Source organism: Sceloporus occidentalis, unplaced genomic scaffold, assembly GCF_023333645.1.
Source record: "Sceloporus occidentalis isolate IW3139 unplaced genomic scaffold, rSceOcc1.0.p SCAF_6, whole genome shotgun sequence".
Taxonomy (NCBI): Eukaryota; Metazoa; Chordata; class Lepidosauria; order Squamata; family Phrynosomatidae; genus Sceloporus; species Sceloporus occidentalis.
The window spans coordinates 94,481,786-94,501,175 of NW_028316986.1; the positions used below are offsets into that span (position 1 = coordinate 94,481,786).

At 40.1% G+C, this 19,390-nt stretch overlaps 1 protein-coding gene across 1 annotated transcript in view; it reads left to right on the forward strand.

The window, feature by feature from the left end:
• The window catches only part of LOC149311124 (vesicular inhibitory amino acid transporter-like), a 31,888-nt gene extending 27,001 nt beyond the window's left edge, over positions 1–4,887 (forward strand). Inside the window, exon 2 of the mRNA XM_089528475.1 lies at positions 3,742–4,887. Within this exon, the coding sequence (XP_089384601.1) occupies positions 3,742–4,887 (1,146 nt within the window). The remainder of the gene's footprint in view (positions 1–3,741) is intronic.
• Positions 4,888–19,390: the final 14,503 nt, after the last annotated feature.

Genomic DNA, 19,390 nt, shown 5'->3' on the forward strand with positions numbered 1-19,390 from the left:
TGTCAAGCAAGTTGGAATAGTTGTGCAAGGAAGATGGTGAATTCCTCTCTCTGCAATGAATAGTAACAACAACAAACAATGTATTGTTTTAAAGTATGTTTTATGTTTTAAATTCTACATTGTTTAATTTTATTTTAAGGGTGGGTGGGTTGAGGGTTCGGACTGTATATTTTAATCTTGTAAGCCACCCCGATTGCATTTTGTAGAGAGGTGAGATATAAATAAATTTTATTATTATTATTATTATTATTATTATTATTATTATTTATGATGCTATGCCAATGTATACCATTAAAAGTATCACAGCCATCCTGAGATGACATAATATAAAAAGAGAAATAATAGTGTTCCAATGAAAGTAAGCTATTTGGCTCTTGCTTTTGAGTGGGGAAAGGAATCAAATAAGAGTGTAAAGGAAGAAAGACAGAACGATTGTCAACAAAGAGCCAACTCAGCCACTAGAGTGAATTACACTGATATATTTGAAACAGAATCAAATTTTATCTTATTAATGATACAGAGGACCCCTTTGCCAGCCTAATTCTGTTCTCCTCCCACCTTTTCTTATTTTTCTTATTTCTTTTCATTTACACAACATTCTAGGGAGGCTTGGTAGTAGAGGAGAGAGTGAGGGATTGTCAAAGCTTAGCTTGGAGGCTTCTTGTGTTCTACCTCTTGCCTGAAATGCATGAATACGAGTTCGGCAATGTTAGTGTTAACGTATGAATATTGAACCATTAGGAGTCATGGGACAGGCACTCCAAAAATATCTGAACTTGTTCTTCAACTGACTTAACCTGTCCTTATATCCAAATACAAAGTACATATAAATGTTAGAATAGAGTTGTACTGGGTGTGTGCATGAGGTGTGTATGTGTGTGACATCAATCATGGTATAGATCTGCAGCCACATTCTCAGGATCTATCCTTTAATTGAGCACCCAGCAGAGACAATCTGGACAATCTATAAAACCTGTATAGTTCATGAAGGTTTAAGAAGCACATAGCAGCCTACCTTAACAATTAAACTGTTTTAAAAATTGATTTTATTTTATTACAATTCAAAAATTGTATAAATTGTCAACATATAAAAGCAGCAATGATCCTCTAACAATTATGAACTTTTTCACCACCAGAATCATTCACAATAAAAAATACATCTAATAAAGACTGCATGATGATTGCACTGGATAGTGATTGTTCAGCAGCAGCAAAATTGAGACAGGAAGAATGGAAGGTGCCAAATCCGTACAATTTAAGTCCTGAACAAATAAACGATCCCTTAATTTATAAAATTCACTTTATCCCATATCATTCCTTATGTCTTCTGCTTCATAATCACCAAAAAGTTACTTCCAAAATAATGACTTTTTTGTTACCCAACACAGCTTCCCAATCATCTTTCTTTCACTTTCACCTATGTTCATACCGGACAGGCTTGTCACAGGGCCAATATCTTGACACATTATACCAATTTTAGCCTAATCTACACTTGAGGTTGTCTTGGGGCTATCCTGGCTTACTCGCATTCTTGATCCAGTTGTTCTCATTGAGTGACACATTTCTGTGCTCCAGTATCTGGACTGAGAGGCATACACCTCCTAAATCAGGAGCTAATTCAGTTCCAATGGGCATACCTTTCAAGTTCACATAATGACCAGATTAACTTTGATTTAGATTAGGCATAGGCCCAGCAGAGCACAGTCTGAGAGGCCCAAGTATGGAATATATAATATTAAAAGCATAATAAATGCACCCACAATGTATATGACTAGGCACAGGATCAAGACACAGGATCAAAATGGGAATTATAATAATTAAATAATTAAAAGCCACATACAGCAGCAGTAATAATAGCTGTGGCCCAGCAGCCTCCTCTCTCCCCCTGGATCTTGAGAAAGGGTCTCCCAGAGAAGAAGAGAAGGACGGGGGCACACACTTCTGTTTCCAGAGCCTCACAGCTAGGGGAGAATGGAATCTGGCACAGCCAGTCCGTGGCCTCCCTGTCTCTCTTTCATGCCGAGTTCAGATAGTTGGGGAAAAGAGAGAGAGAGAGAGAGAGAAGGGGGGGACTAAATGACAAAGAGGAGCAACAGCAGCATTGCTGGGTTCAGCGGTGGGGAGAATGGCAATCTTTCCCAATTTTGCAATGGAAAAAGGCATAACAGGAGAAGATCCCACCTGGCAGGAACAATTATGTCAGGTGGTCAAACACGTGTGGCTGGTAGACCTCTTCCAATCTAGAGGGAGCAGTGCCTGAGAAAGGGGTGGGCTAGGTCTAGAGAATAATAATTGTCTCTTGCAATTGTTCTATTACAGCAAGAACGATCTAATATGAACAACTAGTTAGATAAATAATTTCATTGTCTTTTTCTTTCTTTCAGTTATCTTTCATGAAATTAGAAACACTGGCAAGAATCTGATTGCTGTTGATGCATATTGTCAAACTTGGTTAAATACATAAATGGGAAGCGTCAATAAAATTGTTTATTTGTAATTAAATCTTTTTTAAATTTATGTCTATTCTTCAGTGGTGTCTTTGCCCCTGGTGTCACCCAATGGAGGGGCTGCAAAGGGCGCTCCCAGGGGTGGCATGCTCGGTCTTCCTCAGGGCTACCCCATCCTTTTTCTCAGGAGGAAAAGGAAAGGATGGCATGGGGGAGAGCCCAACCAGGTGTCACCCCTTTTCTGGGGTGTCACCCAGTGTGGACCATAACCCCCGCACCCCACAATGACACCACTGCTATTGTTCACCAGTTTTTGTATTAATGTGAATTAACTGTCAATAAGAATAAGAGTGTGCATGGCACCTCTTGACCCATCCTGCTTTGTTATAGGTATTTAACCCTGATGATAAGAGACAGAGAGAAGTTGCTTATTTAAATTTATTATAAACATTTCAACGATTCTTTTGAACAATGCATAACGGCACAAATATTCCAAGTAAATACAGTGGAACATCCTTTGTTCTCTGTTATTTTTGCTCTGCTGAACAAAGCAGGACCATAGCAGATTTTGGGAAGCTAGAAATTTGGAGTGAAATGGGCTTCTCCTACCGCAACGCACCCCACACAGCAATGAACTAATATTGTTGCTCCATTTGTATTTAATGGAGTGGCTGCCTTCCCAATGAGGAGAAAATTTAGAGCACCAGGATATGCCTATTGCTGCTTGACAAAGGCCAAAAGAAGAGTTTCTCCTTTCAGTTATCTATGCAAATACAGAAAGAAAACAAAGTATTACGGGGTTAAAAATATGAGAGGACATATGCATGGATCCTCAGCTTTATTTATCTAGCATTGCTCCCAAAAATGCCATTTCCCTACTTGCGGGAAATGTATGAGGGCAGCTAAAGCTCTTTGATTTTATCATTACTGAATCACTATTGAACATTAGTACACACATTGATTAAATAACTGCTTTAAAGCCTTTCAAAATTATGTTTGCAATCACATTGGCACTTAATATTTAATAGGAGCTTGTCTTTATCATTTGCTTATCTTCTATTTCCTGTCTTTTCTGGATGTCTTTGCTCTTGCCAGCAATTATTTTTCCTCCTAACTTCATTCATCAGGAATATACACATTTTTGGCAGCTCTTATTTACTGAGACAGGTTAATGTAACAGTGATCTTTCTGTGCAATTACTAAAAGGTAGCCATTGACAGCTGCAGGTTTGAATGGGTTGTTTCTAGTAAACATATTTCATCAGGGTTTTTGTCCTCTCTATTTTTGTCCCTAGGGGATTTTTGTTCTAGGTTTGCCATATGCTCTACTCCATAGTGGATACAGTGGACTGCTTCTTATTATCCTGGCTGCCGTTTTCTGCTGCTACACTGGCAAAATTCTAATCGCTTGCCTGTATGAAGAAAATGAAGACGGGCAGCTCATAAGAGTGAGAGACACATATGAAGACATCGCCAATGCCTGCTGCAGAAAGCTATTTCCGAAACTTGGTGGCAGAGTTGTCAATGTGACCCAGGTGACGGAACTGATCATGACATGCATTTTGTATTTGGTTGTTAGTGGAAACTTGCTGTCACATAGCTTTCCAGCTCTACCAGTGACGGAGAAAACGTGGTCGGTAATTGCATTCGTAGGCCTGCTGCCTTGTGTATGTATCAAAACCCTCAAAATTGTATCCAAGCTCAGCTTGCTCTGCTCTTTGGTCCACTTTGTTATTATCTTTGTAGTGATAACATATTGTCTGACCCAAATACACCGGTGGTCCTGGGCAAGATTTAGCCTCTCTGTACAATTTGAGAGTTTCCTGGTTTCAGTAGGGGTCATCATTTTCAGCTACACATCCCAAATTTTTCTTCCTACCCTTGAAGGGAATATGAAAAACCCTAGAAAATGCAGATCTATGTTGAACTGGACTCACTTCTTGGCTTGTGTCTTCAAGACAGCCTTTGCACTCACTGCATTTCTGACATGGGGTGAAGAGACAAAGGAGGTTATTACTGACAACCTTCCCTCATCATTACAGACCTTGGTGAATTTGTGCCTCTTGACTAAGGCACTTCTGTCTTACCCTTTGCCCTTCTTTGCAGTCACAGAGCTCTTGCATGCTTACATATGGCCAAGTCACAAATCCAGTTATAAATCCCATTGGCTTGCTATCATTTTAAAAAGTTCCCTCCTCTTGTTAACACTGCTGATGGCTCTGTTTGTACCACATTTTGCCCTTCTGATGGGTTTAACTGGTAGTGTAACAGGTGCTGCAGTGACCTTCCTGCTTCCTTCTCTTTTCCACTTAAAGCTTAAATGGGAAAAGTTAATGTTCGTGGAGAAGTGTGCAGACATTTCTATGTTTATCCTGGGTATCATTTGTAGTGTAGCTGGTCTTGTTTGTTCAATAAAAGGTCTCTTGAAAGCATTTGGATAAAGGTATAGTGACTACACTGAAGCCTCTTGACATGTGGCTCAGTAAAACTGAAAAGTAAGTAAAATAAAATGCAAAGGGGAGCTGGACTCAGTGGACTAAATGTTGCACCTGACAAGAGTATAACTATTGAATCATTGGGATTTACCTGTGTGTTGATTCACCATTCAACAATGGATTCAACAAGTCTCTCTAGTTGGGACTGAATTACAGCATCCCAGCTAGAGGATGTTTTGTCATGGTTTGGCTCCATTGAAATCAACAGAACAATTATTATTATTAACCTTTATTTATAAAGCGCTGTAAATTTACACAGCGCTGTACATACAATATTTTTAATTGGACAGTTCCCTGCCCTCAGGCTTACAATCTAAACAAGATGCTAATAGCAAACATATTTGATTGATTTCAGTGGGACTAAAACATGACTAACACTGACTAAATCTGATCCAAGATATTCATATATGCATGCAGATGCTTTAATGGTCAGTTTTACATTCACAATGGAAAGTTATTTAAAGCTCTTGTGATATATCATACAGCAAATATTTTGGCAAAACAAGTCCAGAAAGACCGACACTGAACAGTATAGAACCATCCCTTTTGTATCCTGATATGGCTTTGCCTCTCACCTATTGAACTGTGGGCTCATCCAGGTGGGGTCATTCTGAGCAATGTGTGTTGTTCAAATATCTTCTGCTCCTTCTCTGACACTTAATGTTGCTTTTTCCTCCAAATGCTACTACATTTCCCATTTCCTCTTAATCTTTTTTTAAAACTTCAGCAAATCATAGAGTTGCACCCCCACACCCACTGCTCTTCCTTTAAAAAAAAAAAACTCTCCATATTACTGTTAGATCACTAAGGCTGCTGCAACACTGCAGAAATAAAGTAGTTTGACCCTACTTTAACTTCCATGGCTTAATGCTTTGTGATTTGAGGATTTGTAGTTTGGTAGGGTACCAGAGCTCTCTGACAGGGAAGGCTAAATATCTCATAGAAGCATAGAATAGAATCATAGACTCATAGAGTTGGAAGAGACCACAAGGGCCATCCAGTCCAACCCCTCTGCCATGCAGGAACTCTCAGTCAAAGCATCCCCAACAGATGGCCATCCAGCCTCTGTTTAAAGACCTCTAAGGAAGGAGACTCCACTACACTCTGAGGGAGTTTGTTCCACTGTCAAACAGCCCTTACTGTCAGGAAGTTCCTCTTAATGTTGAGGTGGAATCTTTTTTCCTGTAGATTGCATCCATTGTTCCAGATCCTATTTTCTTGAGCAGTAGAAAACAAGCTTGCTCCATCCTCAACATCCCTTCAAATATTTAAACAGGGCTATAATGTCACCTCTTAACCATCTCTTTTCAAGGCTAAACATCCCCAGCTCCCAAGGTCGTTCCTCATAGGGCATGGTTTCCAGACCTTTCACCATTTTAGTCATCCTCCTTAGGACATGCTCCAGATTGTCAACATCCTTTCTGAACTGTGGTGCCCAGAACTGGATACAGTATTCCAGGTGACACCTAACCAAAGCAGAATACAGTGGCACTATTACGTCCCTTGATCTAGACACTATACTTCTATTGATACAGCCTAGAATCGCATTGGCCTTTTTAGCTGCTGCCTCATACTGTTGACTCATGGTCTACTAGGACTCCTAGGTCCGTTTCACACATAGTCTTGTTAAGCCAGATGTGTCCCATCCTACATCTATGCATTTCATTTTTACCCCCAAAGTTCAGTACTTCACATTTCTCCATATTGAAATTCATTTTGTTAGCTTTGGCCCAGCTTTCTAATCTATAAAGGTCATTTTTAATTTTGATCCCATCCTCTGGGGTATTAGCTACCCCTCCTAATTTGGTGTTATCTGAAAATTTGATAAGCATGCTCCTTATTATTTCATCCAAGTCGTTGATAAAGATGTTGAATAGCACTGGGCCCCTGGACAGAACCCTGTAGCACCCCACTGGTCACTTACCTCCAGAATGAAAAGGAGCCATTGTTGAGCACCCTTTGGGTTCAGCCAGTCAATCAATTACAAACCCATGTAACAGTTGCCTTGTCTAGCCCACAGTTTATAAGCTTGTTTGCAGAAATGTCATGGGGAACCTTGTCAAAGGCCTTTCTGAAATCATATGCTATAGCGACAGCATTCCCTTCATTTACCAAACTGGTCATTTTATAAAAAGAGTGAGAGCGAGAGCGAGAGCGAGAGAGAGAGAGAGAGAGAGAGAGATTATATTAGTATGCATGACTTGTCTGAAATCCATGTTGACTTTTTGTGATTATGGCATTCCTGTTCTAAATGTTCACAGACTCTCTGTTTAATTATCTGCTCTAGAATCTTTCCTTGTATTGATGTCAGACTAACTGGACGATAATTGTTGGGATCCTCCTTTGTTCCCTTTTTAAAGGTGGGGACAATGCTAGCCCTCCTCCTGTCTGTTGGGACTTCTCCTGTTGTCCAGGAGTTCTCATAGATTATTGCCAAAGGCTCTGAGATTACATTTGTCAGCTCTTTTAATATCCTTGGGTGTAGTTCCTCTGGCCTTGGAGATTTAAGTTCATTTAGATTAACCAGGTATTCCTGTACTACCTCTTTACTTATTCTGTGCTGCATTTCCCCTATTGTGTCCTTTTTCTCAGGTTGAGCACCCTTTTCATTTTCTGAGAAGACTGAGGCAAAAAAGGTGTTGAGTAATTCTGCCTCTTCATAAAACCACAAATCCCAGAATTCCATAGCATTGAGTCATATCGGTTAAAGTGGTGTCAAACTGCTTTATTTCTACAGTGTGGCAGCAACCCACTCTGAAGTCAGGCATGGGGGATCACTGCTTCAGCCTGCCCTTCTGTACATTTATGCTGTTACTATGAAATTCCCTTATCATGACCTTCTCTTTTCTTCCCTCACTCCATATTAGTGTGTGACTACCAGGCTAAACAATCTCAACTACCCTCCCATTTCAGTTTCACCATTTTACATTTTATGTCTGATGATATAATGCTAATATGGAGATACTTTCTTGTTTTAAGAAGAGGCTCCATGGGAGCTGGATAAATGGGGATGGTGTGTTCAGCCTGAAGTGGGGGCATTATAAGACAAGTAATTACAGTGTAATCAGATGTCCTCCTTTTGTAGAACATGTTCTACATTTGTGCTTTCTCTCCAGGAGTAATTCAAAAATATCCTCAGTTTTCACCATGACTAAAAAACCCATTGACTTAACACCACATTTGTTGTTCCCTTTCAAGAAATTTGTTCTTAGCAGCCTGCCCCTACTGCAAATAGGGGGATGGGATGGATTCTTCTAAAATTCTTTTTTCCTAGGAGCAGCAGCAGACAAGACTTGTCCCCATAATTTGGGATACATTTGTTTCTTGGAGGGGAAAAGAACAGCAAGCATGTTAGGCAATGGGCTGCTTGAGAACACAGTGCAAATGTTGAAAAGGTTTTTTTTTCTTATGCCACCCCTTTGGACAAATGAAGGAATAACTTAAATGTAGATTCAGTCAAGGGGTTGTTGCTAGTAAAGTACAATTGTAAATATTTGTCTTACTCAGCGTTCTACAGTATATTACAAGCCAATAAGGCATTTTAATAAAGATATGTTCATCAGAAAAATACAGTTGAGTACATAATAAAATACAGAATATATATATATTATAGCTATAAACAAGCCATATGAAATGAATTTATATTGATATTTGTGTTTTTAATTTTGATTTTGTAATATCCAACATTTTTTCTTGAATGTCCTATACCTTGCGATGCCTTGTCCTCCTTTGTGGTTATGACATCTGGTCACCTTGAGTAATTTCTGCATTGATGTCCAAGGGAATTTCATCTTGCCACCTTAATGCTAACACTACAGAAAGTTTAAGGAACAACAGAAACAACAACATCAAGGACAGAGACCTTGGGAGGAGAAGGAGAAGGTAAAAATTCCAAATCAGAAGTACAACTGGAGATGAGAAGCAGTCAGAAGGGGCACAGCTAACATCCCAACCCACATTACCGACAGCTACCCACTAATGAACTGAAATGAATTGCCTTCATGAACCACACTAATTGAACTGCACTCATACAATATCAGGTTTTTTGAAAAAGGTCAGTGTTCAACAGGAACACAAAGTGGGAAATTAAATGAGAAAAAAAGTGAGAAATTAAGTGAAATAGCCTTTAATTAGCAGAGCATCATTTGGACATGCACCAGGGGCGGGGGGGGGGGGGGAGGGAGCAGTAAGTACAGCACAACAACCCACTATTGGAATGACACATTTGGTCTATCTGGATGAGGCCTGAGAAAATTACATAGGGCATAGCAACAAAGATCCATCTTTGTGTCCTAGCTAGGGCTATAGAGCCTCCTGTTTCAATATATAGACTAGAGTGCCAGTACTTCCCATTTGCATTTCTACCATGACAAGAGAATGAGGAGCATAACAGTGCATGACTACTGTATTCCCAGCTTTAACATTAATTTACCATAAAACAATGTATCATACCTATTTTGTAAAACACAAATGTCTGTAATTAAATCACACAGGCAATGTTTTTTTCTAGGAAAAACTATCTTTGGTTGTTGGAGTTGAATTATCTGGACTGGAAAAGCAAATGGGGAATGCTACCTAGGACTTTCTTCATCTGACACATCAGGTCTCCAAACTGAGGGCCAGTACAGACCAGCAAAATATGCCAGCTTCTCAGTGGTGTGGAGGCATGGTGTACGGATGACGCTCACCCACATGCCACCTGTTTGGTGCTCAGGTGGCATTATGTTTAGACACTACACGCAGCAGGAGCACCGAAAAGCAGCAGCGGCGGTGGAAAGGATGGCTTTTTTCCAGCCAAAGAAAGAGTGCCATTTTGCCACTTCTCTTTGGGCCAGAAAAATGTCAGATTGGGGCCACAGTGTGTGGTTGCCGCACCCCCAATGTGGCAATCAAAGGGGTGGCATAAAGCTGCCCCTTTAGAGCTGTCTGTACTGGCCCTGAGTCAGTCTGTGCTCATGAGTGGAGGGTTGAAAGGGGTTAAGAATAAACATGCTGCTTCTCCACTCTTCCTCCTGAAGTGGATTTTTCTCAAGAAAAGACTTGTGGCTCTTTGCATTTGTGCATATAATGTAGAATGGGGATCCCACATGTTTATGTTAATTCTCTTAACTGAAATCCCTTTAAGCAGGCTTCTTTCCCCACTTTTTCTGTCCTTTGCTCTGTAATGTATCTTACTTCCTAGTAGAATCATTCTGTTCTACAAGATGCTGAAGACTGAAAGCAAAGTACAGTATGTAATTCTTACACAGGCCAGGTGAAAAGTTACCATTTTTCCCATTAGATGATACAAATTATCAGATAAGTCACAGAAAATATTTCATTTGTTTAAATAAATGTTTGATTATTTGGTAAAGGAAATTCCTTATTGTTTGTTTTTAAATGATCATATACCTCCTAACCCAAACTGTGTGGTTTGCGTACCTCAACAGAAATATTCATGAACAAACTGAATTTATGGGGTGTTTTTTTTTTTAAAAAAAAATAACATTAAATAAAGCATGTATGAGTGAACTAATTTCTCTTCATTATTTTTACATTCCCCCCCACAATGTACATGCATGCATGCAAATAGAAATAGCATCCTGGACTCTCTGAAGTCCCCAGGACATTTGAACATTCATTTCCAGTACTGAAAATATCTCCTGGAATACACGAGTGCATGTCCACAGCACGCTACCAAGTTGCCTACAAACTATGTAATATGGGTCATGGAAGGGTAATGAATGACTCTCTAGATCAGAGGTTCCCAAACTGTGGTCCAAGGAGCCCTTAGGGCTCCATGGGTACTTCCCAGGTGCTCTACGGCCACTACAGGAAAATGAAAGAAATAAAAATGGAATGAAATTAATGAATAATAATATATTCTTACATATATTCCCAAACACCATTAACATGTAAGACATAGAATAGGCCTCTTAGGGACTCCACCATAAAAATAAGGGCTCCGTGAGTCAGAAAGATTGGGAACCCCTGCTCTAGATCAAGGGTGAGTGAAGTTGGGTCAGTGGGTGGCTACCCCCTGAAGCTCCCAGTACTAAAAGCCTCCTTATGGTGGCAGCTGTGGGACTGAAAGCTGGAAAAGCTAGAACCAAAAGATTAAACACAGAAGTGGTGCTCACTTCCAGTTTTATTTTGTTTTTGTTTAATTTTTTTTAAAACCCATGGGCTCTAGATGCTGTTGATGTGGTGTGATAATGCCAGCTGCAGTTCAAGGACATCTGGAAAGCAAATTGATTCCCATTCCTGATCCAGTGCTTGAAAAGTTTCTCTTTTTTTGGACTACAACTCCTAGAATGTTACAGCTAGCATGTCTGATGCCTGGAGATTGTGACAGTTACAGTTATCAAAAAAGAAGCTTTTCCATGGATTTTGTCAGTGTATATCATGAAGAATATAAATTGTACCATGCAAGTGGGTGGTTCTAGCTGGTTTATGCTACTAAGGGTGCATCTACACTATGGAAATAAGACAGTTCAACACCACTTTAACTGGCATGGCTTCCCGCTTACAGAACCCAGTATAGTGAGGCACCATGACTCTTTGGCAGAGAAGACTAAACACCTTGTAAAACTACAAATCCCAGGATTCTATAGGATGGAGCTAGAGCACTTAAAGTAGTGTCAAACTACATTATTTCTCCAATGCAGATGCACCCGTTCAGTGTTGATGGGTGCCATTTTGCTCAGTCGGAAGACTTCCAACCAGAACATTTCATGCGCCTCAGCACTGAACGGGGACGGCTTGGTGCCAGGGGACAGAATGGGGCCTTTTGGAGGATGCTTTGGCGTGCAATAAAATCAGTTTTTTGAGGTCGTGCACGCACATGAGTATCCTCTTTCCATAACCGTAACGCAGACAAAAACGGGTGCGATAAAGTCATTATTTTCTACTCTTTGGGAGCAGACCTTTTCTGTAGAGGGAGGATCCGATGTGAGCTAGGAGCTAAAGGATGCAGAGAGGAAAGAAGGCAAGCAACAATCGAGGGTGGGTGGGAGGGAAGCAGAGCTGGGATGTGAGAGTGAAGAAACTTTTCCCTGAAGAATCTGCTTCTCAATCTCCTGCTGCTGAAGCATATTCATGAACAAAGACTTTTCACTGAAATTTTTATATTATATCAGACCACTTTGAGTCCCCCCAGCACCACTGATGAAGATGAGATAGGGGTGGGGAAGTCAATGTCTGGCATCCCATTTGTGTTTGACACACATGTAGGTGTCTTTATACAAGTGATTATTATTATTATTTTGCTATCATATAATTTGTATATTCAGTTCATATTTGTATGAGAAGAGTTCCACATGTGTTAATACTTATACAGGCAGTTGTTCATTCTTAGATAGTGTGTTATCTACTCATTAGGGCCTTCTAGGTACCACTTGAGTCACTGGGATTACAGAAAAAGGAAGCAGATTTGCAAACAAATCACTGGTTGTGTAGTGTTGATATTCAGCAAAAAGGTGGCTTAGTACGCTGTGTGGCTTCAAGTCATTTTTGACTTATGGCAATTAGGGTTTTCTTGGCAAGTTTCTTGAGAGGGGGTTTGCCATTGCCATCCTCTGATGCTTAGGAAATGTAACTTGCCCAAAGTCACCCAGTGGATTTCCAAGACCAGGCAGGGATTTAAGCCCCAGTCTCCCAGTGTTCTACTCCAATGCTCAAACCATTACACTTTGCTGCCCTGCAACTATCACATATCTGTGAAAATATAGATCTATACTACACAAGCACAATGTAGAATCTCAGCTAATAATTACTTGGTATTATTTTTCACTTGGTGTAGTGGTTTGAGTGTTGGAGTAAGACTCCAGTAGACCAGTGGCATCATTAGGTAGGTGCAGGGGGTGCGGACCACACCAGGTGACACCCTAAGGGGAGGTGACACCAACTGCTCCTCAAACACCTATCTTTTAGCAGAAAATGGGCTGTGGCATTCACCTGCTTCCCTTTAAAATGCTGTGAGAAATGGTGGGAGTGGGGTGAAGCTCAGTGGGAGGAGAAAGGAGAGGGCTCCCCAACATTTTTAAGTTTCAAATTTCAAAATTTTTACATTTAAAAAATATTTTTTTTGAAATTATTGACTTTTCATCTTTCCTTTTTAAAAAAAAAAAACACCACATTTTAACCAAATCTTCACTGTCTATATGTAAATACATTTAGGTTGTGTGTATGATATTGTAATTTGAAGGTATAATTTTAATTTTGCTAGTTGTTTATGTCACAACTATTAGCATTACATTCAGTGGTATATAGGAATTATGATTTATGAGTAACATTAGTGCAAAAAAGCATTACTGAGGATTCTGTATGGTGTGAAATGAGAGGAGGTCAATAGGGGAGTGTCAGCATGAGTTACCACACTGGGTGACACCAACCCTAGGGATGCCACTGCAGTTCGAATCCCTACTTGCTGTTCAAAACCACTGGGTAATCTAGGGCATGCCACTCTCTCTCAGGAAGGCAAAGGAAAAAGACCCTCCACAGCAAATCTTGCCAAGAAACACCACATGTTTGCCCTAGGATCACTATACATTGGAAGAAGACATACAAGAACAATAAATTGCTTCCCTCAGTTTTTTTTAAAGAAGTGTTTATTCCTGACATTTCACCTGCATCTGTGACTGGCATCTTCAGAGAACGCTTCCCTTGGTGCCTATATTTGCAAGACACTTTTTCTGGAATACAGTTCTCTTGGGGTTTGGCTAAAAAGTCTCATCAGCATCAGTAGGAAATTGTTAATATGCAATTCATCTTCTTTCTTTTCTTTTCTTTTCTTTTCTTTTCTATATGCCCAGCCTTTCCTGATTTTTTCTTTCTTTCTGTTTTGGGCAAATTAGAAATGAAGTAAATCAACTTCAATAAGCAGACACATAATTAACATCCTGTACAATAGACTTTAGTTTTAAGACGATATTAACTTATTAAAAGAATAGGCATCACAATATATTTCACATTAGTGATAATCTGTTATGATAGGAAACAATCTACACAGAGTACTTTAATGAATACTTAGCATCTTATTATGCCAAATCTATCTTAGGTTAGGTAATTAGAATAATTATTTGAAAGACAAAAAGTTAAATTATCATCACTAAGATTTTCACTCAAGCTGGCACTAAGTCATAATAAAAATGTGCAAATGGAGGTAGGATCACAGATGTGAATGTCAAATGATGTCAAAATGCTACACTTTCCTTTGTATTACTCAGCAATGATGCTTCTGGTATAAAAGTAAGCATGACCTAACAATATATAACCAGCTGAATGTTTACAAAGGCAAAGAGTCAGTATTGCCCAGTATGCTTTCTTGTCCTTTTATCTTCATTATAGAATCATATGCCAATTGATACAGAGCTTGAATTTATAGGCCTTGGGTATGTTAGGCTTGCCTAGGTCTAATCTGCATTGCAGAAATAATGCAGTTTGACACTGCTTCAACTATCATGGCTTAATGCTATGGAATCCTGGAATTTGTAGTTTGAAGTGGCACCAGAATTTTTTGACAGAGAAGACTAAATATCTCATAAAAGTACAAATCCCAGAATTCTCTAGCACTGAGCCAGGACAGTTAAAGTGTTGTCAAACTGTATTATTTCTGCAGTACAGATTAAACCCTAGTCAACAGTACCACTATTCCCTGAGATTTCAGGGCCAAACCTGAAACCATGATGTGAGTTCTAGTGATGTCATAGGTGCAGCTGAGAATGAGTGGAAACATACCTGAGGTTTAAAGCCACCTTGCATACATACAGTAAATACATTTCCCCCCTTCTCTAACATTTGCTTACCTAATATTTGTCTGCCCTCCTGGACGCTTGGGATACATCTACACTGTAGAAATAATGCAGTTTGACACCATTAACTGCCATGGCTCCATCCTACAGAATCCTGGGATTTGTAGTTTGGTGAGGCACCAAGACTGTTTGAAAGGGAAGGCTAAATGCCTTGAAAACTACAAACCTGTAGATGCCATAGGATGGAGCTATAGCACTAGGCCACAGGATGGGGCTAACAGTATTATTTTTACCATGTAGATGCACGCTTGGAAATAGCAATTCCCTGAAATTTCAGCCAGCACCCTGGAATTTGGCTACCCATAACAAACATATATAATGTCTAATCCAGAGAAGGAGAAATGTTCTTAGCATCTATTTATATCCATGTTACTAAAAACAATAATGGTGGCAACTTATGACACAGCAGACTGGGACTGAATCATAAAGCAGAGAACAACAGTTCACTGCATGGAGAAACCAAGGAGCAGAGAGCAACAGCCAGACTCCATCTGGTGAACATGTTAAAACTGTACATAGTGATGGTTTAAAACACTTCATGTTTTCCATATTGTAAATATTACATACAACCTTTGACTGCTCTATTCTTTTTTAAATGACCACAGGCCATTATAAAGTATAAAACAAGAGCCTGCTGAGTAGAAATTTCTGTCTAGTTCCAATATAGTGTGAAATAGTGATAGATTCCATGCATTAACATTCTTACAATGTAAGATAAATTATTCAAATTGTAATGCACATTCATACTTATAAGACAGTCACTTGACTCATAAATATATTTTAAGTCTGGGAGCACTAATGTATGCAGGGAATTTTTTTCAATTCACACTGATTCCCCATTCATTCCAAGTCAGGAAAAAGATCAAAATGCATATTCCTTTGCGCATGAAAATATACTCTTTTGACTAGAATTAATGAGTATTTGCATATGAGCAAAAGATTCTTATTTAAACATATACTGCAACAGGTTTATTGAAGGGTTTTACATAAAACACCAGCTATGATTGCATGATCTGCCATTTTTCATTTATGAACTTCCAGATTTAGTCAGACTGAGCCTCTAATCCTCAGTACACTTGGTCATAATGAGATGAAATAATGGGCTGCTCTGGTAGGAAGACTGGTTGCTGATCTTCTTGTGATGTGGGACAGCAAAAGTTTAAAAAGAAGTACAAGGATTTGTATTGAATAAAGAAAGTTTTGATGATGTTTTGATTTTGGAGTTCACAAGAAAACCTGTTTTAATATGTCATTTAACAGGTGACCTTCAGGCACTCACTGCCTCCTACCAAAACCTATTTTAAAGGGGTCTTGGGAAGGTAAAATACAGTAATTCCAACATATATCACCTGGCCTCCTTGGAAAAAGTGTGGGATGAAAAATGATTTTATTTATTTATTTACGTTTCTAATCATCTATTTCACATCTGTTTGGAAGATCTTTTTAATTCTTTATTTGATGCTTCAAATAAACTTTCCCCAGGTAAAAATAAAAGTTCAGTATTTGAATGTTGGACCACAACTCTGGAGACCAGGGCTCATTCCCAGGTCAGCTGTGAAACCCACTGGGTGACTTTGGGCAAGTCACACGCTCTCAGCCTCAGGGAAAGGCAATGGCCAACCTCCTCTGAACAAATCTTGCCAAGAAAACCCCATGATAGGTTTGCCTTAGGGTTGTCATAAACTAGAAACAACATGAAGGCACACAACCACAACAGCAAAACAGCAAATATAATAAAATATTATTTTATGAAAACTAAATAGCTATAATATCTAAACAGCAGATGGCAGAACAACACAAAAACTAACCAGTAGAGACAGAAGTCACAGTTAAAATACCTGAGAGAATCGAACGGTATTTGTCAGAAACCAAACCAACACTGTAGGCAAACCTTTCTGAAGAGAACATGCTACAACTGGAGTGCCTCTACCAATAAGGCCCTTCTCTGGTCACCTCTCGGTTAAATCTGTGATGGAAGAGATCTCCAAAAATGATCCCGGTACATCAGTAATAATGCCAACTACTAATAATGACCCCAGGGGAATGAGCCAGGAAGTCAACATAGGCGAAAGTGTGTGTGTGTGTGTGTAGGACTTAAGATTGCCTGCCAGGTTATAGCTATGTCATGAATTTTACTGAATTTTCTTAGGTAAGGAATATTCAGAGGTATCTTGGCACTGCCCTGTTCTGAAATATAACCTACAGCACTTGGTATTCTTTGATGGTCACCCATCCGTTTACCAACGATTTCATAGAATCAGAGAATCATAGCACTGGAAGAGACCATTCCAAACCCCTGCCATGCAGGAAGACACAATCAAAGCACTCCCTTCAGATGGCCATCCAGCTTCTGTTTAAAAACCACAAAAGGAGGAGACTTCACCACACTCCAAGGAGTAAAAGCATAATAAACATGTACTGGAGGGGTTTACCAGTTTCTTCTAATAAATTTCTCACCTATTCATTATTTGTGCAATGGAACAGGTCATCCAACTAGAATCCGTTTCACCAGATTCTTTTCTGGAAACTGAAAGATACAGAGCTAAAGCTGATAATTGTTCCAGGGAATTTTATTCTTTCCATTTCAACAGATGGGAGCAAACCAGATCCCTCCCATTTGTTTTTGCACCTCCTGAAGCAGTGGGGGGGGGGTATATTTGGGCTATAAAATAAGGCATGTAAAACCCTTGTTTTTAAACTGAATCACATTCTCCAAAGTGCTGTTGAGCAGTGCATTGGCTGAAAGCAAAATTGCCAAAGCAAAAAGGAGTCATTACCAACTGATTCTTTTTCTTTCTTTTAAATAACAGACATCTTACGTTGTTTGCCTTCTGACTTATGGCAACTCTATCATGGGATTTCCTTGGCAGAATTTATTTGGGGGTGGGGGGTTGCCTTTGCTTTCTTCTGAGGATGAGAGAGCATGACTTGCCTAAGGTCAACCAAGGGATTTACATGGCCGAGTGGGGATTCAAGCCCTGGTCTTCCAGTATCCTAATCCAACATTCAAATTACTACACCATGCTGACTCTGAGACACTTTAGTATATTTTTAAATGATCCAATTATATGTTCTTCCATAGTGATTGAACAGATTGTGTCATAAACTGTGCTCTGGGAAAAAAAAGTTCCAGAGAGGCAAACCCAATGTTCTTCTCCAAGGCATATCTATATACATCAGTAAAAAAAGGAAAAACTGCAAAGAGAGTTTTTCTCAGTTTCTGAGACTGCACCAGTTTCTAAAACCAGGTGGTTCCTTCTGTAGGTAAATAACAGTGCATGACGAAGCCATGGAGAAATACTGGAGACACAATATCAGCAACAGCTAGGCAATGAGTCCGGCTTACAACGCTGTTCTGGATCACAGAATTGCTGGCTGTACTGGGTTGGAAATAGGTAGAAGACTCTTGCAAAAGTTGAATCACCCTTCTGCTGGATGAACAGCCTTTCTGACAGCATAATCCTCTCAGAGATCAGCCATCCCAAGGATGTGTCAGTACAATTGCTCTGCTAGTTGTGGTCAGCCAGCAGAAGAACCCAGAAAAGTATGAAAAGGGAGAGAGTGAAGGAGGAGCTTAGTTATGCCACCTCTGTCAGCCAGGGCAGAAACACAATACTGGCACAAAATATTAGGCCAGGGTCACACAGCCTCAAATATTTCACAGAGGAAAACGGAGACACATGTTGTCAAGCAACATCAGAGTTTGGTCAAGATAGCAAAGGTTATTAAAGGGGAAGAACAAACAAGCTAAGAGAAGCTGCAGCAGTTTGTTTTTTGCCTGAGCCTAATGGGAAGGTCAAGATTCCACCCCTCCTGTCCTCTCCCCCTGCTGAGTTGTGTACAAACTACTTTTATACTTTAAACTCAGGTTGCAGCAATAGTAAGGTGGAAAAAAAGGACAGGGATTCAGCCTGTGCTGTATGGGGCCACATTCCTCCTGAAATCTCAGGTTCACAGCTTGAGTGTGGTCTTGAACTCAGAGCTGAGCTAGAGTCACTTCAGTGGTGTTCCTGTGCTTGGTGTCACCCAGTGCTTGTGCTGCTGATCACGGCTCAGGAGGATCATGCTAGGCCTCTGACAGCCATTTGAGATCTGGCCCAGCTGCTCCTGAGAGCAGCCACACCAGACCCCAGATGAAAGGCACTGCTTGCCCCCTGAGCAATGGATGCTGCTTGGGAAGGGCATCCTGGGCCTCCAATGGCTGTTTCAGGTCTTGTGTGGGCAAATGAGAAAGGGTTGTAATGTCCCTTCCCACTCATCCAGTTGCCACACTAGCCCCACACAGGTTTTATTACTCCACTAGTAGTATGCCCCACTCTGTGGTGTCACCTGGTGCATTCTGCACCCCCTGCACTCCCTTAGTGACACCACTGGGTGCCCTGGCAATGGCCAAGAATGTGTTTGTACAGCTACGACTGGTGCACCAGTTCCCTGGTATATTTCTTTACAGTGTCACATGTCTTGAATACATCTTCTTTGGATTAATGTAACACACTCTACATGGGGCTTTGGAAACAGTTCAGAAACTTCAGCAGTCAAAAATGTTGCAGCCAGGTTGCTGACGGGGACAGGTTATAGAGAGCACAGAAACCACCCTACCCCCTTGTTGAAACAGCTCCAGGGGTGCCCATCTGTTTCTGGACAGAATTCAAAGTGCG